This window comes from Balaenoptera borealis (assembly GCF_965194805.1).
Source record: "Balaenoptera borealis genome assembly, chromosome: 10".
NCBI lineage: Eukaryota > Metazoa > Chordata > Mammalia > Artiodactyla > Balaenopteridae > Balaenoptera > Balaenoptera borealis.
The window spans coordinates 90,107,095-90,129,520 of NC_138874.1; the positions used below are offsets into that span (position 1 = coordinate 90,107,095).

General features: G+C 43.2%; 1 protein-coding gene across 5 annotated transcripts in view; it reads left to right on the forward strand.

Annotated features, from left to right (window-relative positions):
- ABCC2 (ATP binding cassette subfamily C member 2) overlaps window positions 1-22,426 on the forward strand; it is a 62,707-nt gene that overhangs the window by 11,157 nt on the left and 29,124 nt on the right. For all 5 annotated transcript variants that reach the window (XR_014249206.1, XM_082408060.1, XM_082408059.1 and 2 more), the window contains exons 4-17: window positions 940-1,074; window positions 1,283-1,390; window positions 1,806-1,861; window positions 3,054-3,288; window positions 5,245-5,408; window positions 6,236-6,413; window positions 9,479-9,733; window positions 10,794-10,859; window positions 12,882-13,019; window positions 13,554-13,700; window positions 14,856-14,940; window positions 15,652-15,718; window positions 17,197-17,323; window positions 18,826-19,002. Coding sequence is in view for 4 of the 5 variants with exons in the window: in XM_082408060.1 (XP_082264186.1) it covers window positions 940-1,074; window positions 1,283-1,390; window positions 1,806-1,861; window positions 3,054-3,288; window positions 5,245-5,408; window positions 6,236-6,413; window positions 9,479-9,733; window positions 10,794-10,859; window positions 12,882-13,019; window positions 13,554-13,700; window positions 14,856-14,940; window positions 15,652-15,718; window positions 17,197-17,323; window positions 18,826-19,002 (1,938 nt within the window). In the remaining variant the exon portion in view is untranslated. The remainder of the gene's footprint in view (window positions 1-939; window positions 1,075-1,282; window positions 1,391-1,805; window positions 1,862-3,053; window positions 3,289-5,244; window positions 5,409-6,235; window positions 6,414-9,478; window positions 9,734-10,793; window positions 10,860-12,881; window positions 13,020-13,553; window positions 13,701-14,855; window positions 14,941-15,651; window positions 15,719-17,196; window positions 17,324-18,825; window positions 19,003-22,426) is intronic.

Below are 22,426 nucleotides of genomic sequence, written 5' to 3' on the forward strand. Positions count from 1 at the left end.
ACCATCATTTTGAAAGAGGAAGATACAACATAATTATTTTGATTCCTAAACTTTCTTGAAAAATCAGAATGCCTGGCAACTTTGGGCCGACATTCCCACAGGGCAGCGGTCAGCTAGGACTGAGTAGCAGTTGGTTGCATTAGACCAGGTATGTGCTCAGTACCGTCCTCCACCCTCACTTCACTCAGTAACATGCTCTGCTTGGCCGCTGTAAGGACGTCGTTTTGTCACCGTTGTTATAAAACAGAGAAGAGTCTAGGCAGCGGGCGCTGGAGCCAGCTCACAGAGCTGACCGTGCCTCTCTTCCCAGCCCTGCGTTTGGTGACATCATGTCGGAGATTGAAATCCACCACGGTGGGAGTATTTATACCATGGAAATTCACACATGCCACAAATCATGGCTTTGTTTTCAGAATGCCAGTTTACTAGCACAGCACTGGGTCTGGGAAAACAACATTTAATTATAACTAAGTGAATAATGCGAGGCAAAGTTTTTTGCTGTTGCTAATTGCTTAGTCTAATATTATTAGAAAATATCGTGATACAGACACCTTGCACCTATTCAGCAGAATCTGCCTCCCCAACCTGAATACTTTAGTGCCTGAAATTATTTTCTTGGGCCTTAGAAAGATTTTTCTGGCTCCCAAAGTTATTCTATGTAGATGCAGGTGGTGACCTTTTGCGTTCTTGTCTGACTCCCTGCCCAAGTGTGGTGAATAGAGATGGGAGAGGGAAGGGAGTTCCAGAGAGAGCACTGGGGTCCTGAAAGAAAAAGTCGGATGGTATCAGGGAGGAAATGTACTATTTGGCATCAGATTAGTTACAACAGTCTCCCCCTTCAGCCCCCGTGTCTTCCCCTGTTCTCTGACATCCTTCTTGCCTCTTGCCCTTGGTGTTAGTGACAATATTTTTCAAAACATGATGTGAATTTTTCTCTAGATCCTGGTTTTGCTGATCCAGCACAGCAGGCGATGGTGTATACAGAAGGACTCCTGGTTCCTGTCCCTATTCTGGATTCTCTCAATACTCTGTGGCACTTTCCAGTTTCAGACTCTGATCCGGACACTCTTAAGGGTAAGGAGGCAAGAGATGGTGATATGAGGAGGTACCGCTGGGCAACTTCTAAGTTGGAGTAAATGACATAAGGTAAATTGAGTTGCAGGGTAGGATTGTATTTAGGGGATTTGATAACAGACTTTAATCACAAGCATTGATACATAGGGGCTGTTTAGACTTAATTCAGATAAAAGGCTCATTTTCTTTGTCCCCTCCCCCCGCATAGGGCAGCAATTCTAATCTGGCCTACTCCTGCCTGTTCTTCATCTGCTATGCATTCCAGATCCTGGTCCTGATCCTTTCAGCGTTTTCAGAAAAAAACGACTCGTCAAAAGTGAGACTCTAAATATGACCACTTCATATATTATTTAATTGGATGGTATCTTGAAAGATGTAACTTTGAGATGTCGAGGTCTCATGGAGGTCCCACAAGCCCAGAATATAGTAGTATAGTCCATTTTGTGATGTAAGGAAACAAAGTGACTAGAATTTGGAAACACTGACTTTTATATTGACCCACCAAGCTTCAGCATAGACAGTTAATTCATACATCTATGCCCAAAAAGTCTGCTTATCATTCTACTGGTGACCTTAGGGTCTCCAAACAAACACGTTGACCAGCCTACTTCAGTGTCATATCTAGTTTCTAGCACAACATCATATTTAGAAAACTCAGCTTCTGATTTTCGTGTTCCATGGAATTCCTGTTTCTCATTGATTTACTGTCTGATTTTTTGTGTGTCTTGCAGCATCCTTCAACCACAGCTTCATTTCTGAGTAGCATCACGTTTAGTTGGTATGACAGGTAGGAAATACCTGGAGTGTGGCTTGTCTATATCCCTCCCTCCTCACTCTCCTGAAAGTGATGGAAATCTTAATTTTAAAAGTGCCTGCCATGGCTTCCATTTCTCCTCTACTTAGAGTCAGAGACTGTTAAAACATACAGATCAGTTTACTGCAGTCCCTTCACTGGGCAGATGGGGAAGCTGAGGAGAGGAAGGAGGGGGATTTGCTCTTGGTAGCCTGAGGAGTTCCACGCAAAAAAAAGGATAGAAGGAAAAGGAGGCAGTAGGACAGGAAAAGGGAAATTTGGGGGCAAGGAGTGTGGCACAGACTTGGGTAAGGGATGAAATAGCTGTTCTGGGCTCCCAGAGGATCTGGAGCAGCCATCCTTGGCCTTTGTAGTTCCATGGACCCCTTTGGCAGCCTGGTAACACCCATGAATCCCTTCTCAGATGATGTTTTAAATGTGTACAATAAAAGACACGGGATTATAAAGGGAAACAAATATACTGAAATGTAGTTACCAAATTTGTGATATAGTAATACATGTGCTTCTTTACTAATGCATTAAATATCAAGACCTAATGCTGGCTGGGTTTAATAGTTTCAAAGCAGTGATGAGTGTTAAATGAGCCATGAAAACATCTGTGACTTTTGTTACCTGGTAACAAAGGCACAAATACTCTGTTTTAGAACTGTGGTGGGTTGACTACATTCATATTAGAAGGAGAGGCTAAATTTCAGTTAGAAGCTAATAAAAATAAAGATGTAATTTATTTTCCATCCATGTTCTCAAATCCCAGGTTGAGGAGCCCTGATCTAGAGGGAGAGAGTATTAGAGGCAGCCTCCAGGTCTGCTCAGTTCCTTAAGGGCATCGTGGAGGCTCCTCAAGGAGATGCCAGGGCAGCAGAGAGGCAGCCAGTGTTTGAGAAGGAAGGAACAGGATCGGGGGAGGTGACGCGCTTTTGGCTGTCAATTCGGTAGGACTCCTTCCCCTTCTCTTGTTTTCTCCCACCTTCCATCACCCCCACCCACTCCCTTTTCTGCTCTCCCCACTCAAGTTCCAAGAGCTAGGAGCTGGGGTAGTAGAGCGAGGGAGAAGCCCCATTCTTCCGTCCCTGCATCCTGGGACTGGATGGTTTTGACAGGCGGCGAGGAGACAGCCTCTGACCCCACCTGCAGGGCCTCAGCCTGTGGGTCACTCTTGTTCCAGCGTTGTTTTGAAAGGCTTCAAGAAACCTCTGACGCTCGAAGATGTCTGGGATATTGACGAAGAGACTAAAACAAAGACACTAGTCAGCAGGTTTGAAAAGTACATGGCAGGAGAGCTGCAGAGGGCCAGGCAGGCATTCCAGAAACGGCAGCAGAAGAACACCCAGCGGAACCCTGGAGCCAGACTGCATGGTTTGGACAAGAACCAGAGTCAAAGTCAAGATGTCCTTGTCCTGGTAACTTTCCCCTGAGTGTCTGTTCGAATGTGCTATATGTCTTAGGCAAGAGGACACCAGTGTCCTGGTGACTCTGTCCTTACATTTTGACAGCACTTTATACTGTACAGTGCATTTTATATTATTAGTAATATTCACAATACTAATGGTACCTTAGTGATGGATACATGGGAGTATAATATAGTACTGATCTCTCTCCTTTGGGGTATATTTGAAATTTTCCACAATAAAATGTTTTTTAAAATAGAAAAATAAAAGAATACCTTAGCATTACTAGAATCTGCACGTCAGTGGGATTTAGCATTAGCAGCTAATTTATTTTTTTATTCACTTGAAAATATTTATTGAGTACCACTGTGTGTCAGAGACCATTCTGGGCACAGGTATAAGGATCAGCCTGAAAGAATCCTTACCTTTAGCGAGCTGGAAAATAAATAATAAACCGATACATACATTACTCTTTCAGAATAGTAAGTGCTATTAAGAAAGCATGTTAATGTATCTGGGGTGAAGTGCTTCCTTAGACAGAGTTAACAGGAGAGGCTTCTCAGAGGAGATGACATTTGGGCCAAGATCCAAGCGATGAAAAGAGCCCATCAGAAGGAAGCGTATTCCACTCAGAGGGGGCAGGAGGGGGAAGCTGAGAGGGGAACATGGTTGGCTTGTTTGGAGAAGAGAGAGAGGATGCGGGAGTATGGAGACAGAGGCTGAACGAGTGAGGGGTGAGCTGAGCTCGGGAAAAGGGGCAGGGATTAAGTGGTGTAGACCCTCATGGGCCATGGTGAGGAGTCTGGATTTTATTTTAAGTCTGATGGAAAGCTGGTGGAAAGTTTTGAGCAGAGGAGTAATGCAATCAGATTTACATTTTTGAAAGCCCACTGAAGCAGCTGCCAGGAGAACGGATGGTTGGGAGGCAAAAGTGGAAGCTGGGAAGCAGGTTGAGGCAGTTGTTGAGGCAAGAGACCGATCAGATGGGACCTCAGTGAGAGAAATTACAAGAGGATGTCACTGAGGCTGAGAAGCTGGAATTGGGGGCCTAGTGGGACTCCTGAGACAGGAAAAGGAAGAGGCGGGGGAGTGGGTGGTGATATCCCATGTGGTAGATTCCCGGGGTTGCTGAAACAAAGCACCATGAACCACGTGGCTTAAAACAACAGAAATATATTGTCTCACAGCTCAGGAGGCCAGAAGTCTGAAATCAAAGCATCGGCAGGGCCATGCTCCCTCTAAAACCTGTAGGGAAGAAACCTTCCTTGCCTCTTCCACCTTCTGGGGTTTACCAGCAGTCCTTGGTGTGCCTTGGCTTGTGGATGTTTTCACTCCACTCTCTGCCTCTGTCATCATGTGGCCTCTTCCCCCATGTCTGTGTCTCTTCTTACAAGGACACCAGTCATATTGGAGTAGGACCCATTCCATGACACACTCTAATGACCTCATCTTAACTTGATTACATCTGCAAAGGCCCTATTTCCAAACAAGGGCACGTTCTAAGGCACTGGGGGTTAGGACTTCAACATAACTTTTGGGGGGATTCTATTCAACCCATAACATCCCACAGTAACCATGAGCAAGAAGGCAATGAAAAGGCTTTTAAGCATCTGAAATATATATAGATATAGATATAGATGTATATAATCATGCCCATGCCCTTCCTTCCCACGATGCCCCACAGTCCCCCAGTCAGAGGCTGTTCTTTGTTTTTACATGGTATTCTCACCAGGTTTGTTGCCTGTTTTCCTAATCCAAAATAGATCCGAAGTATCAGTTAGGAGGGGGAGAGGGGAACAGTGATAGCAGCTAAAAGGGTGAATGGGACCAGGCAGTGGAGAGAAGACCGAAACCTGTACAAAGAAGGCAGCAGGGCTCAGGGGCTAACACTCGGGAACTGTTCAGTAAAGACAAAGTCTTACACCACGCAGCTCTGCAAGCACTGATGTTGTTTGGTTTTGTACCCAGGAAGAAACTAAGAAGAAGAAAAAGAAGTCTGAGACCACAAAAGACTTTCCCAAGTCCTGGTTGGTGAAAGCCCTCTTCAAAACTTTCTACGTCATCCTCCTGAAATCGTTCCTGCTGAAGCTGGTGTACGACGTCCTCATGTTTCTGAATCCTCAGCTGCTGAAGTGAGTGACCAGGCCCTGGGTTGTCCTTTCAGGGCCTCCTCTGCCACTCTGCTTTTTGCCCCTTGTATATGCAGGCAGGAGCCTATTACTAAGTTTCCATTTTTTTTTAATGCTCATAATTTTCTTCAACCTTACAGCATTGTGGTCATGAAAAGCACAAGGCATCTTTCAAGATCTAAAATGATCTGAAAAATCATTTAGATCCTTTAGCCTCCCTCTTTTCCACGTCCTTCTCCTCATAGGAAGCCAGATGCATCTTAGGGGTGCTTTCTTCTTAAACAGAACTGCTGTGAGCTGAGTCATGTCCAAAAGGTGGGCCTCATACCCCAGGAGAGGCTTGTACATAGTCTTTGTAACCTCATTGCTCCACAGTCAGGCATTCAGTGGGAGGTTCGGGTTAGTCATGACAGGACTTCAGTCTGCCAGGATCTATGGAATGAACTATCCTCCAGGGGAAACCCTTCTAGCTCACGCTGGATACATGTCCTAATTCCTTTCCAGGAATAAATCAACTTGCTACATAACAGCCTCTTTTACCAGAGGGTAGGGAAAGAGAGCGTCAAAGAAAGCATTGCAGTGGCAGCTTTGTAGAGCACACATTATCCCGTCTCACGGTCATGGGTCGTCAACCCTTAGCCCTTGCTGCTCATCTCCAAAAAAGGCAAGAGTGCTGGCATGGCTGTGGAGCTCAGTCTTCCAAGAGCATTGAATAATTCTGGTCACTTTTGTTACCTACAGGGTGGGATAGCATAGCTGGCTGTGCGCAAGGAGGGTGAAGAGCCCTCAGAGGCTTGATGGGCACCACTTACTTGGTTTTGCTCTGGCAGATTGCTGATCTCCTTTGCAAATGACCGTGATATATATCTGTGGACTGGGTATCTCTATTCAATCCTCTTCTTCGCCGTGGCCCTCATCCAGTCTGTCTGCCTTCAGTATTACTTTAAACTGTGCTTTATGCTGGGCATGAAAGTACGGACCACCATCATGGCTTCTGTATATAAGAAGGTAAGTGGAATATGCCAGGCATCACCAAAGAAAATCCCCTTTGTAAACGTGAGCATTTCTTCCAAGATTGAGGAAAATTTGATGGAAATGATAACTGTCCTCAACACTGGATTTTGGCTAAACGTACAGCCTTCTTTAGGTATTTGTTTGGAGATTAAAATGAAAAGTGTGTATACAGGCATAGAGCGTCTGTGTGTGTGGGGTGAGGTGCACTCCAGGGGAAAGCCGGCAAGCTGTTCTCTGCCTGGGATCTGCCTTTCAGCTTTGAAGGCTTGCGTACCATCCCTCTCTTCCTTCCTCTCTCCACAAGGTGACAACACCTTGGGACAGAATGTAAAGTCAGAAAAGAAGCTGGCCAAGGGCAGACTCTTAAAATCACCAACATTTAAACCAAATACTACATGAAACTTGGCTCATAAGACCTGGTGTGTCCATCTCAAATCACAATTTTGCCATAGACTAGAACGCTCTGTGAACCACGACTCCATCTCCCCGGACTGACTTTTGCCTAGCGACTTCTTTTTCTCAGTCTTGAGTAACGACCAACCCTTCCTCTGCCTGATTCCTTTTGTGGATTTGTAAATACCTTCACACTGGTTACTAAGTTCTGCAGACTTGGGAGCTATTCCATTTCCTTAAGATGATTTTGTCCATCTTCCCTCTGACACGTTGCTTTTAATGTTTAACTTTCTCAGAGCAACTTTATTTCCCTCTGTCCTAGACACCAAGGTGAATTCTCATTTTTTTCCCTTAAGAAATGAAAGTAGAGTCAAGTATATCTCAATTTAAAAAATAAATAAAAAGAAATGAAAATAGTGACTACAAGCCTAAGGAGAAAATTCATACATTAGGAGATGATACTTTTTATAGGTCAGAATGTCAGTCGGTTGCCTTTTCTTCCTCTTTTTCATCCACCACTGGAGTGTTCCATCATAGTGATTTCTCTGTTACAGTTCCTGATTTTATCCTTTGCTTTCCTCTCTTAAAACTCCAGTTGTGTCTTTTGTCTTTCCTGAGTAGATGTTGACTCATCGAGAGACCCAGAGAGGTGATCCAAATGTCTTTAGATCAGAAGTCTGGTCAAGTTCTTTGAACTCCCAGATACCCTCACACTGGAATTTGTCTTCTCCAAAATTAAAATTTTAATCCCCTTATTCCTTCTGGAGGTACTGTATTTCTGCTGGTTTGCAGGATATGAGGTCACTAACCAGGCTGTCTCAGACATTTCTATGAACATACACTTTTACAATTGTGATGATTCATTTCCACTACTTTGATTCTTAATATTGATATATTCCAGGTTTTGCAACTGTTACAATCCATAAGGAATGTGTAAAATAGAGCCCTTAATGAGACCTTCATTCAAATATATATTGCTACTAAAATAGAATTTTTTTTTAAAGATTTTGTTTGATGTGGACCATTTTTAAAGTCTTTATTGAATTTGTTACAATATTGCTTCTGTTTTATGTTTTTTTTTTTTTTTTGGCCCCAAGGCATGTGGGATCTTAGCTCCCTGACCAGGGATCAAACCCGCACCTGGGGCATTGGAAGGCGAAGTCTTAACCACTGGACCACCAGGGAAGTCCTTAAAATAGAATTTAAAATTGACTAATTTTATATTTAGATTATGCTTCATTTATGAAATGTTATGAAACATTTTTTACATCCATTATCAATTCTTAGCCCTGGGAAGTAACTGCATTATCCCTATTTTACAGAGAAGCAGGGCTTAGATCATTTCAATGCCTAGAATCACATAGACAGGACCTGCCTCCAAACAAGGGCTCTTGGGACTAAATTAATGACTTTTCCACTTTACAGAGATTTATTGAAAAAAGAAAAGTATAGTGATTACCTTGAAGGGTAATTAGATGTTACATTTTGTTTTTGTTTTTCAATACCAAAGGGGAGGCATAGCAGTGAACTGATGTCTCTAGAACCTTGGTAGCCTAACATTTTAGGAAATTTCCTTCTTTTTACTATACAACCAAGAATCCTGATATATTCTAAAGACTTTATTGATGGATTAAGATGACAGTAGAGCTTCTAGGAGGAGGATGAAGGTGATCTCTAGGGCCAGTCATAGCCCATACACTGCCTTGTGGGAATTAGAAGAAGGCTTTCTTTCCTCTGGAAAGATGTAGCCCACACCAGAGGGTGGCTTGGTGAGCGTAGTACAAGCTGGTTTCATGCACCCACCACCCACCCCCACCCCCCAGTCCCTTGTCTGGGAGCATTTGTACAAGGCACTGCTGTAAGTGACAGACTGTGGGTCTCAGCCTTCTGATCTCTCTAACACGAGGACAAGAGGCTCATGCTGCAAGATTCAGGCATCTAGATATTGCCCTCAAATTCCTGACAATAAACGAGTCATTTTGCTTCCAGTGTGTGAACCCTGCAGCTTTCCTCACCATTCTAAGATCTCTGTCCTCCTTGGGAATGGTTGCAACCTCCTCACAGCATGGCTCCAAATAACATTGCCACATTAAAGTCTGCAAGGCAAGAATGAATACATGCTTCTTCCTTTCATCCCTCCGTTCCTTCCATCCTTCAGTATTTGATTTCCCTACTGTGTGCATGTGAAAGCGGTAGTGAATTGGACAGATGTAGCCCTTGTCCTTACAGAGTTTACTACTGGTGGAGAAATAGAAAAACAAAGTTACACAGTGCAGTGTGATGAACGTAATGGCAGAGGTAAGCACGGGTTGTTAGGGGAATACACAGGAGAAATATATGACCTAAACTTGGGAGTCAGGGAAGTCTTCTGAGAAGAAGTTCCATCTAAGTTGACACTAAGAGATAAATAGGACTTTTCTGAGCAAAAAAAGTGTGTGTGGAGGAACAGATGTTGGGGAAGGTAGGAATAGCAGGAAAGAGTGGTCAAGAATGAGAGAACGCTGTGTGTAAGGTTTAGTGGCAAGAAGATCACAGCCCCTTGGAAAAGTTGTGTCCATGTGGAGCCCATCCTTCTACTGTCTTTCACTTCCTTCCTGAATTTCCCCTCTCACTCCCCAGTATCCTTGGCCTTGTCCAGGTGTCCCAATTCCAATCTTTGTTTATAGGCGCTGACTCTATCCAACCAGGCCAGGAAGCAGTACACCATTGGAGAAACAGTGAACCTGATGTCTGTGGACGCCCAGAAGCTCATGGACGTGACCAGCTTCATCCACCTGCTGTGGTCAAATGTTCTACAGATTTCCTTGTCCATCTACTTCCTGTGGGCGGAGTTGGGACCCTCAGTCTTAGCAGGTGTTGGGGTGATGGTGCTCCTAATCCCAATTAATGGGGTAATCGCCACCAAGAATAGGGCTATTCAGGTAAAGAAACAGTCACTGGGGACATGTTTATGTTCTTCAAAGTCTAAAGTTTTTTACTTCCTCTATTCTGACTTGTGATTGGAGTTTGAGCAACGCAAAGCTGGTAGAAGACTTGCCACGGTCCCAGATGAACTTGGCTTTATCTTCCCTTTTTCATCTTCTGGCCACTCTTAGGGTTTATATACTCTGTCTTGATTCACGTTCCTCATTGGAAAGAGAAGAGCCGCCCAGGGACCCTGCGTATAACTCTTATACCCTGCTCCACTGGGCTGTTCTTAGAACAGTGATTATTGGCCCTGTTTCTCCATCATAGCAATGCAAACCAGCCACACAGAGCAGTCACGTGAGCCACCCAAACTTTAGGCCTAAATCCTGGCAATCAACCGTCCTACCACCAGGTAGCAGGGCTCCATGTGGACAGTCGTTAGCTCTGCCAGAAATCATATTTTGGATGGGTGAACTCAATGGTGTATGTCATTTAGTCCTTCATTTATTTTGCATTCATTTAGTTGCAAATATTTTAAAAATATTTTTTGTACATCCTATTTTGGGGGGAACACAGCAGCAAATTAGACGAGGCTCTTGCTCTCGTGGAACTTATGTTCTACTTGGGGTGGAGATTCAGGCCATAAACAAGTAAAAGCAAAGAAGGAAAATGTCAGTTATGATAAGTACTATGCAGAGAATTAAACAGGGTGATATGCTAGTGAGTGGGTGGGTGGCAGTTTTAGATTATGGGATCAGGAGAGATCTCTGTGAGGAGGAGACATTGAGCTGAGCTCTGGACAGCACCAACCTGAATGTGAAGGAGGAAGCCATGGAAAAAACAACCTAGGAGGAGGGCACAGTCAGGCCAAGGCTGTTCAGGTTCAGAAAGAAGATGGGTGTGGCAGGAGCGGGGAGGCAAGGAGGAGAGTGGGAGAGACACAGCCCATCACTGGGTGCCTCAAGTTCTCACCAAGCGACAGCCACAAGCACCACTGAGATTTAGTATCTGCAGCAAATCTGGACCCTCTCACATGGAAGTGTGTTCTGTGTTTGTTTCACTTTTTCCTGGCAGGTTAAAAATATGAAGTATAAAGACAACCGTTTAAAGATCATGAATGAGGTTCTCAGTGGGATCAAGGTGAGAAGCTGAGTGCAAGTGACCCTCTGGGCACAATGACGGTAACAGTGGGTTCTTGGGCTTAACAAACCTGCTAGAGGTTGTGGACTTCTGCTTCTGGGCCTGTGATGTGTCCCATGACTTCTGATTCATTAACCCAGAAGTCTCCTGTTTCTTCCCCTGGTACTCCTCTCAGGACCTCTTTTGATCATGATTTCTATTTAATTATGTTAAATGGCTTGTTTTGTTTTTGTATTTTACTGTGGAGATTGTCAAATGTGCACAAAAGTAAAGAGAATGGTTTAATGAAGCCCCATGGATTTATCACCCAGCTCCAGCAATTATCAGCGTGACCTAACTTGTTTCATCTATATCCCCACTCCCCACTTCATGCCCTGCTAGATTATTTAAAATCAAATCTCAGATATTTTGTCATTTCATTTGTAAATACTGGCTATGCATTTCTAAAATAAGGACTTCATTTTTTTAACATAACCACAATACCAATAGCATACCTGGAAAAAAAAAATGAACAGTCCTTTGATACCATTAAATTTCCCCAATTACCTCATACATGTCTTTTTAATTTTATTTTATTTTACCATTGGTTAGTTTGAATAAGGATCCAAAAACTGTCCACACATGGCATTTAGTTGATAGTGCTTTTAATCTACAGTAGCCCCTCCCCTGTCCCCTTTTTTGGTCATTTTAGAGAAAACAAGTTGTCTTGTTCCAGTGTTTCTTGTAAATTGGTGGTTGGATCTAGAGGCTTGAGTAGATTTCGGCTTGTTGGTTTTTTGTGTTTGTTTGTTTGTTTGGGGTGGGGTGGGGTTGAGGGGCAAGGATGCTTTCAGAGAGCGCTTGCTTCCTAACTTAGCGATGACGAGTGTTTATGGGCTCCGGGCGTTGTCAGCCTGACTCATCCCTTATTGTGTTTCCTGCCGTTCTTTCACCCAGAGCAGGGATTTGTGGCCCCAGCAACACATTTCAGTCCCCTGGGAAGTTTGTAAACCCACTGAGGCTTGGGGCCTACTTCAAACCATCTCAATTGGACTCTCTGGGGGTGAGGCACAGGCATATATATATATATACGTGTGTGTGTGTGTGTATGTGTGTATATATATATATATTTTTTTTTTTTTTTTTTAAAGCTCCCTAAGTGATTCTAATATGCAGCCAAGGTTGAAAACCACTGTCATAAAAGTTTTAGCAGCCACTGATGATCATTGCCTTGTTCTATTACTTCATTAGTAGTTGCAAAAGGGTGATGTTTTAATTCCATTATTCCTTTGTCATTGCTTAGCTGGAATTCTGTAATGAAGAATGATCTTTAATCACCTAGTTGGTTACCCTAAAATAAAGTTTGTACAGGATAGGCAGGATAAATACAAGCTTCTTTACTCTATTTACTAGTTTTCAAAATAATGCATTTTCATCCTTCAAAGGTGACCAATAAATTCTTTTTTAATATATACATTGTTTTGAATTCATGGACTTTAATATTACCCTAACCCTCTTGAAAATGAAAAAGAGGTCCCTTTGAACATCCTGATATTTCTCCACACAGAGCTCTATATGCCTTCTTGCCAATGTGGCAAAATGAAAACATAGACCTGGTTTTGGGTCTCAGCTCTACCGCTCGCTAGGGTGGTGACTTTGGACAAGTTACTTAGTCTCTCTCAACCTGTTTCCTTATTGTTAAAATGGATGCAGAATTCTGTTAGAGTAGGTGGCTACCTCTTCCTGGTTTGCCCAGAACTTTCTGGGTTTAGCACTGAAAGCGCCATGTCCTGGGCAACCTTTAATCCCAGGCAAAGTGGGACAGTTGGCCACACTAAGGACTAAGTAAGATAATGTATATAAAACGTTGTATACCTAGTAAGTTGTCAACAAATACAAGTTACCTTTCTGTAATCATACTTTATAATCTGAACTTCTACTTCCCCAATTTTGGGGAGCATATCCTAAATCATGGGTGGATGGTATGCACCTGATGTCCTTTGGGGGCAACAGTGTAAGCTGTGCTCTTTTCTATCCTATTAGATCCTGAAATATTTTGCCTGGGAACCTTCATTCCAAAACCAAGTCCACGACCTTCGTAAGAAAGAGCTCAGGAACCTGCTGACATTTGGGCAGTTGCAGTCTGTGATGATTTTTCTCTTATACTTAACTCCGGTGCTGGTGAGTGACAGGAGTCAGTGGGCTGGGTCAGCTTCCTGGAGAAGAAGGTCTGTTTAGGTAGACTGCCCGCACCTGTAGGCCTGACCCTGAAGTCCAGGGACTCATCAAGTCCTCATGCTGCTATTCCTACCTCATGTCCCCACATCTAGTTTCACCCTTGTGCACAATTTGGTGGTCTTGCCGCCCAGATCAAGTTTCCAGGGGGTTCAGCATGAATGTGGTATCCAGGCATGGTCTGCATGGGAAGGCTTCTTGTCTTCTTGGGGAGGCCACGTGGGTCTGTAGCAGAAGGAACACTGGTAACAGGAGCCAGGAGGCTCGAGCTCTGGTCCCAGCAATGCCATTAGTTGACTTTATGACCTCAGGCAAGATATTTCCTCCTCTTCTGGGCTCAGATTTCTCATCTGTAACATGGGAGGGTTGAGATAATCCCTAAGACTCCTTCAACTCTGATACAGTACTGTGTTCCTGAGACTTAGAACAAGGCTGCTTGATCCCTTTTAGAATAAATCACTGATGGCTTTGCTTTTCCAGGTGTCTGTGATCACATTTTCCGTTTACGTCCTGGTGGATAGCAATAATATTCTGGATGCAGAAAAGGCCTTCACCTCCATCACCCTCTTCAATATCCTGCGCTTTCCCATGAGCATGCTTCCCATGATAGTCTCTGCCATGCTCCAGGTAGGTAGGAACTCTCACTGCTAACTGATTAGCTCTGGTTAAAAGCCTTAGAGTCCAGAATGACTGGTCTGTCATATCTCATTTCTAGCTTCTGCTGGTGAACCTTCAATTAGATTTTTTGGTCTCTGGAGACCAACAGTTTGATTTAGTAAAATCACAAGCTCATTGAGCCCCAGTTTTTCTGACTATAAACTGAGGATAATCATCCCAGTCTCATCCATCTCCTTGTGAGGTATTTATGTAGCATTAGGGAAATATGGCACAAAAGGAGAGAAAAGGCTTCTCTTTGGACGAAGCCACATACATGGTGGTAAAACCAAATGCAATCTGGGAGCCTCAAGCTGTCGGAAAACGGGCCATAGGGAGTGTTTGGGTCCTGAAAACTGAGCACGGTCACTGAGATAGACCAGGTACCAGACCTCCGGAGGACGTTCACAGGGCAGGTGGCAGACTGGTGAGGCAGCCAGGATGACAAAGTGTGGCGACCTGCATTCATCCTGGAGGTGGCTGGCTTCAGACAGCTCAGGCCATAGGAAGGACTGGGGTTTAGGAAAAGACCTCTCCCGGTACTGGAGGGTGTTAAGGAAGGCTGATAGATTTGGCTGATAAAGAAACAACATGCTCTTTTTAGATTCAGATAGTTTATCGCATAGAGAGCAAAAGCAGGACCAGCAGAGGTGACAGCTCCCTGCATAACAAAGGGGCCCGAGGACCATGGCATGTGGGCAGTGAGACACTGTATGGGTCATGGACTCAGTTACAGAAGAACATGCCAGGGGCCCAGTTACCAGAACCAGACAGAAGTTTTGTCTTAGAAGAAGGCAGAAGACAGTTTCTGGAACTAGGTCCAAAGAGAGCAGTAGAATTGACCTTCCCCCACACCACAGTGAGTTTTCTGAGGGGCTGAAATAGAGCATCTTAATTTCCCTCTGTTCAGAGTGGGCTGGCCCCCAGGGCTGAGGTGTGGCTGAATCACGCTGGGGAGGGGGGCCAGGGGGAGGGGGCCAGAGGTTCCAGGTGTGGCAAATAGCAAATCATGGGCAAGAAGCCTGGCAGGTTGACTGTCTGCTTCCACATCCAAGGCTGATGACGAAGTCAAATTCCTCTACTCGTGCTTGTCATTGAGGTTTTTTTATCCTTTATGTCCTTCTCTAGGCCAGTGTTTCCATAGAACGGCTAGAGAAATATTTGGGAGGGGATGACTTGGACACATCTGCCATTCGACATGACTGCAGTTTTGGTAAGTGAATTTGGAAGTTGCATCCCATATATATTCACAGTGCTGGCACCAATACTTTGCAGCAAGAAACTGATGGAAAGGGAAAGCTAGGGGACTTACCTTGCACCTATATTTGCACAGTGTGCGTACTGTTATTACTTAAATTATGCTTTCATTTAGAACAGATTGCTTAGCCAGATTGCCAAGCTAAGCTGGGGCAGCTATTCTGAGGATAAGCAGGGAATCCTGCAAAGGATCTAGAAAACAGAAGTCAGGATGGAGCCAAGCATGTGGAATTGGGAAGATAGGCTGGAGTGCAAGAACACACAAGTTCTAAAGGTTTAAGGATTGGGGGGCATCCATAGCCAGAAGGAGCAGTGGGTCTGGAATCCAGGGCAGGGACTGGCTGAGTTTATATTCGGAAGTGGAATTTATACAAGAGACTAGGCAACAGAGGGCCTGGGAATGTACCCAGACTGTCTGTAGATCAAGAATCTGGGCTACCAACAGGCTTGGGACTCTTAAGTAAAAAACGGACATCGTATGCAGGCAACTCTCGGTCTCATCCCAGGAGCTTTCATTAGCCTCTTGTCAGCTCAGGAGTCAGCACCTGACAGAGGCAATCTTGGGTTCTGCTGGAGGAAGCAGTGAGGGACATCTGAAGCCTAAGAAAGGAAAGACAGACATGTGGGGACCTACATCTGACTTAAAGAGGGGACTTTTTTTCAACAGACAAAGCTGTGCAGTTTTCTGAGGCATCCTTTACCTGGGACCACGATTTGGAAGTCACAATCCAAGAGTGAGTTGCCTCCTTTTCCTCTTGCTGTTTTTTAGGATTCTCCTTGCCAGTCTTGTTATTGAAAAATTCCATGTAATATAATACATGGGGAAACGAGCTATGTGCATGTGTTCAGTTAGAGACTAGTGCAGGCTAAACCCCTGGAGGGATGAACTGACAGCAAAGATCCTGAGCCCCTGTCCCTATAACTACATCTGCTACCCTGCTTTCCTACTGTGGGACAGTGCACATCCAGCTGAGAGCCTGTGAAGACATTTATTCTGCAGACTGTGGATGGGGAGGTAGTGCAGGGTTGGCAGGTAGCCTAGGTCTCTGGGTATGGTAGTGGATACACACAAGAACCTGAACTCAGCTTAAGTTCATTTATTCACTTAAGAATAGTAATCCAGAAAAATCTGCCTTCTTTGCCCAGAGTGGTTGTTGGGAGCTGCCTCTATAATCAACTTCAGATCTGGAATTTTTCATCTACATAACCCATTCTCACATTCCCCTGCCTTAAGCCAACCCTTTCTTGCCACATTGCTGCATGTAATGTGTTCCTTAAGCACTGCATGTAGTGGTACACCCAACTCAGCCACTGAGCACAGCACCACAGAGTACACCAGGAGCCCAAGCAGGCCAGATTTTTTCTTCACAACTGAGTATACCTGATCATCTCCCTGCTACACCCAGAACGTTCCACATTTCTCTCCTATTCCTAGATCCTTTAACATGGACTCTGGAGCTTGCCCCAGCATGTGTCAGGCCAGAAGCCCCACCTCTGAACCCTCCCAACCTGAAAGCCTCACTTTGCAGAGAGCAGAGTGGCCATAGCTCTCACTTTGCTAGTAGTATAAGTCTGGAAGGAGTCCAGCTCAATGGGCAGGTTCAGAAAGCGTGTGAACAAGTTCCCCATGTTCCTAATGTTCTAGGGACTCAAATAATAGGGCCAGAACAGAGAGTTTCCAGGAGCCTGGCCCAGTGTGGGCCCCTCCCCAGCCAGACTCAGCCAGATATCCAGGGGGAGGGGAGCAGGCCATCTGTGCTTTCAGCAAGTGTTTTATTGAATAGTTATTCTCATTGAATGGCCAACTTGGGGATACATTAATCTGGTCCAACCCCATTAGCTTAGAAATGAGAGTCCAGGAGAAGTGACCCTCCAAGATCATGCAGCTCGGCAGTGGCAGAGTTGGGACTTGAACCAATAAGGTCTTGTTCAGTGGTACCACGTTGGTTCTAAAATAATTTTTCCAGTGGAAACTCACATTTGGCACAAACAACTTATATATGAGGGCTTACTCTCTAAACTCTTACAGCAGAAAAAAAATCATTAGAGAAATACTTTGTAGTATTGTATATGCAAGACAAATTTTCCAATCTTGAGGGAAAATCTCCTAATAATCAGACTTCCTATGGAGTGTCTGAGAAGTGGCTTGAACTTCTCCTGAACAACACTCCTCCACACACCTGTCTCCTTCAAGTGCACTTCTCTCTTTCAGCGTGAACCTAGACATTATGCCAGGCCAGCTGGTGGCTGTGGTGGGCACTGTGGGCTCTGGGAAATCCTCCTTGATGTCAGCCATGCTGGGAGAAATGGAAAATGTCCACGGGCACATCACGGTCAAGGTGAGAAGGAATGCCAAGGAGAAGACTTCTGACACTCAAATGTGGTCTCTTGGTGCTGCCTTCTCATTGGGAGAATGAACTAGAATCTGATAACTACTGCTGTCATGTTGCTGTAGGTGAGGTCGTGGAGACATCTGGGAGACTTGTAAATGGTAGATTCTTTGCCCCACCCCACATATATATCATATTCTGGGGTAGATTCTAAAAACCTGCATTTTTAATGAGCTCCCCAGGTGATTCTCATATGCATACTAAAGTTTGAAAACTGTTGAATAGAGATGTCTTCTATCAAAGTATAGGTAATTCTACTATATCTGTGTTTCTGAAAACCTCACGTTCTGCGAAACTGTACCGTAAAAATAATAGGACCTGGGGGAAAGAGTTGGAACAGATCATTAAAAACATATGTAACTTTGTAAACAGGGTAGCAACAAAAACAACAACAGCAATAACAATAAAAACAGTAGCACTGTAAAATCTCCACTGACAATTACACCCAGCTTCACAATTAGTTCTGGGCCTCTCACCTCTTCCTTTGAGAGCTGGGTGTTTGAGGGCACTTGCTTCCAGTACAAAAACATGACATAGAGTATAGGTGTCGTCAATTATAATTTTTTTAGAGAGGAAATGTTTTCATGGCATCTCCATCAGTACTCTCAGCTTCCCCAGAGAGCTAAATTTAGGGGAAATTATAGGTATTTGGAATCATTTAACCAGCCACTACTTGCACCAAAAAGAGGCACGTCTATAGGTTTGTAGCTTTTCTTAAGATCTTCATACATTGCTAAGCCTTTCTTCTTAATTATAAGAAAGCTTGCCCCTAATTGCTTTACACTGACATGCTTGGAAAAATTTTAAGAACCAACACTTCTTCCACATTATACTGACATTATTCCCTGATTTACTGATTACTAATGATATAATTTGCATTAAATAAACATGCAGTATAGCAGAGCAGACTCTACAGACTTAACTCTGCCTCCTAACTCCTTTCAGGAAGCTTTTTCTTGCTAACTCATAACTGGGTTTGTCCTCAAACACAGGCATTTATCAGGCTCCATCGCTCATTTGACACGATCTGTTTCGTGCATCAGCCTGGCACCCAAATTTCAATCTCTTAGTTCTTGCTTCCTAAGATGTTGTCTGTACCATTCCCCCATCAGTGTTGGCCCTCTGTTGGTCCTAGTAAACTCTCTGGGGTCTGACTAAAACCCTGCTCTAAAAGCAGCACGTGCAGTCATCCTCCATTTTTTGGATCATGGCTAGAGAGTGATAGTCCAAAAAAGGAGACTTTAAATGATGCATAGGATATTGAATCTTTCTCCCTGGATGGTGCAATAAATACATGCACTTTTATAAATATCAATTGCTCAGTCAGCCTGACACACATTTTTAAAAAATCTACATTCCATTTGTTCCTCCCAACTCCTGCCACCCCCTCCTTCAACATTGCATTTCCAGAGGTACAAAACTGTCATATGGTCTGACCCTTCGCATCCTAGGGCACTGTAGCCTATGTCCCGCAGCAGTCCTGGATCCAGAATGGCACCATAAAGGACAACATCCTTTTTGGGTCGGAGTTGGATGAAAAGAAATACCAGCAAGTTCTGGAGGCCTGTGCCCTCCTCCCCGACTTGGAAGTGCTGCCTGGGGGAGACCTGGCTGAGATTGGAGAGAAGGTACTTGGGACACCAAGGGGCCTTGAAGGGTGAAGAAATAGTGAAGGAAAAGAGTAAGGGTGGTGAAGAAGTACATGACAGTAAAATAGTTGATCAATTTTGATGGTCAAGCCTGGAACAAACACCAGAAAACATGAGTTTGCACAATATTTTGTGCAAATAACTCAGAAATTTAAAATTTTGTACCTAGAAGCAAATATAGGAACTGTGTGTAATATAAAGGAGAGATGACGAGGCTAGGATCTGAGAGGTTAACTAAGAAGCAGCTGACCCAAATTTGACCTCACAGGTGGAGGGCCAGAGGCAGACCAGAGCCTAGTTGTCCTGACTCTACTTCCGTATACCAGTGAGGGCCAGAGTATGGTTCTAATAATCTGCTTTGAACACATAGAAATTTAGAGTATATTATTTTCTCATGTTGTCAAATGCCTTTCTTAAAAATTAATTTTTAATGACTTTTGAATTATATGAATATAGCATAATTTGTTTAGCAATCCCTGATTACTACATATTTGGCATGTTTTTATACTCTTTCCCCGTTACTAAACATGAATATAGCAGTTTTTTGGGGAAAGATCTTGAGATGTTAGAAGACTAGTGAAGGATATAGCTCTAGAATGATTTTGTTCATTAATTCAGCGTATTTTTATTGAGTACCTACTATGTGCCACACACTATTTTAAGTGCTGGAGTTACAACCACAAACAGAAAATCTACCCTGATATAGCTCTACATTCTCATGGGGAGGAAGCAACAACAACAACAAAATAAGTAGATTATATAATATAAAATGGTAAGTTGGCCATGCTTTTAATTATTGGGCCTAAAGTTATTTATTTGAATCAAAGATATTTATTTGTATAAAGGAACTTGTGTTACTGAACTGAACTTGGGTCTGGCTGCCCACCACACAGCACAGCCAATCTACTGACGTTGGGTTGTGGTGAAGGAAAGTACAGTGTTTATTGCAGGGCCCAGCAAGGAGAATGGGCAGCTCATGCTCAAAAGACCCAAACTCCTCAATGGCTTTCAGGGAATGGTTTTTTATTGTTATTATTTTAAAATATTTATTTATTCATTGGCTGTGTTGGGTGTTAGTTGTGGCATGCGTGGCCTTTTGTTGTGGCACATGGGCTCTTCGCTTCGTTGTGGTGCATGTGCGGGCTTCTCTCTAGTTGTGGCGCGTGGGCTCCAGAGCATATGAGCTCTGTAATTGCGGCACATGGGCTCTTTAGTTGTGGCACATGGGCTTAGTTGCCCCGCAGCATGTGGGATCTTAGTTCCCCAACCAGGGATCGAACTGGTGTCCCCTGCATTGCAATAGAGACATTTTTTTTTTAACATCTTTATTGTAGTATAATTGCTTTACAATGGTGTATTACTTTCTGCTTTTTAACAAAGTGAATCAGCTATACATATACATATATCCCCATATCTCCTACCTCGTGCATCTCCCTCCCACCCTCCCTATTGCAGCCCTCTAGGTGGTCACAAAGCACTGAGCTGATGTGGCTGCTTCCCACTAGCTATCTATTTTACATTTGGTAGTGTATATACGTCCATACCACTCTCTAACTTCATCCCAGTTTACCTTCCCCCTCCCCGTGTCCTCAAGTTCATTCTCTATGTCTGCGTCTTTATTCCTATCCTGCCCCTACATTCTTCAGAACCATTTGTTTTAGATTCCATATATATGTGTTAGCATACTGTATTTGTTTTTCTCTTTCTGACTTACTTCACTCTGTATGACAGACTCTAGGTCCATACACCTCACTACAAATAACTCCGTTTCATTTCTTTTTATGGCTGAGTAATATTCCATTGTATATATGTGCCACATCTTCTTTATCCATTCATCCGATGATGGACACTTAGGTTGCTTCCATGTCCTGAATATTGTAAATAGAGCTGCAATGAACATTTTGGTACATGACTCTTTTTGAATTATGGTTTTCTCAGGGTATATGCCCAGTGGTGGGGTTGCTGGGTCGTATGGTAGTTCTATTTTTAGTTTTTTAAGGAACCTCCATACTGTTCTCCATAGTGTCTGTATCAATTTACATTCCCACAACAGTGCAAGAGGGTTCCCTTTTCTCCACACCCTCTCCAGCATTTATTGTTTCTAGATTTTTTGATGATGGCCATTCTGACTGGTGTGAGATGATATCTCATTGTAGTTTTGATTTGCATTTCTCTAATGATTAATGATGTTGAGCATTCTTTCATGTGTCTGTTGGCAATCTGTATATCTTCTTTGGAGAAATGTCTATTTAGGTCTTCTGCCCATTGTTGGATTGGGTTGTTTGTTTTTTTGTTATTGAGCTGCATGAGCTGCTTATAAATTTTGGAGATTAATCCTTTGTCAGTTGCTTCATTTGCAAATATTTTCTCCCATTCTGAGGGTTGTCTTTTGGTCTTGTTTATGGTTTCCTTTGCTGTGCAAAAGCTTTGAAGTTTCATTAGGTCCCATTTGTTTATTTTTGTTTTTATTTCCATTTCTCTAGGGGCTGGGTCAAAAAGGATCTTGCTGTGATTTATGTCATAGAGTGTTCTGCCTATGTTTTCCTCTAAGAGTTTGATAGTGTCTGGCCTTACGTTTAGGTCTTTAATCCATTTTGAGTTTATTTTTGTGTATGGTGTTAGGGAGTGTTCTAATTTCATTCTTTTACATGTACCTGTCCAGTTTTCCCAGCACCACTTATTGAAGAGGCTGTCTTTTCTCCACTGTATATGATTGCCTCCTTTATCAAAGATAAGGAGACCATATGTGCGTGGGTTTATCTCTGGGCTTTCTATCCTGTTCCATTGATCTGTGTTTCTGTTTTTGTGCCAGTACCATACTGTCTTGATTACTGTAACTTTGTAGTATAGTCTGAAGTCAGGGAGCCTGATTCCTCCAGCTCCATTTTTCGTTCTCAAGATTACTTTGGCTATTCAGGGTCTTTTTTGTTTCCATACAAATTGTGAAATTTTTTGTTCTAGTTCTGTGAAAAATGCCAGTGGTAATTTGATAGGGATTGCATTGAATCTGTAGATTGCTTTGGGTAGTAGAGTCATTTTCACAATGTTGATTCTTCCAATCCAAGAACATGGTATATCTCTCCATCTATTTGTATCATCTTTAATTTCTTTCATCAGTGTCATAATTTTCTGCATACAGGTCTTTTGTCACCTTAGGTAGGTTTATTCCTAGATATTTTATTCTTTTTGTTGCAGTGGTAAATGGGAGTGTTTTCTTAATTTCACTTTCAAATTTTTCATCATTAGTGTATAGGAATGCAAGAGATTCTGTGAATTAATTTTGTATCCTGCTACTTTACCAAATTCATTGATTAGCTCTAGTAGTTTTCTGGTAGCATCTTTAGGATTCTCTATGTATAGTATCATGTCATCTGCAAACAGTGACAGCTTTACTTCTTCTTTT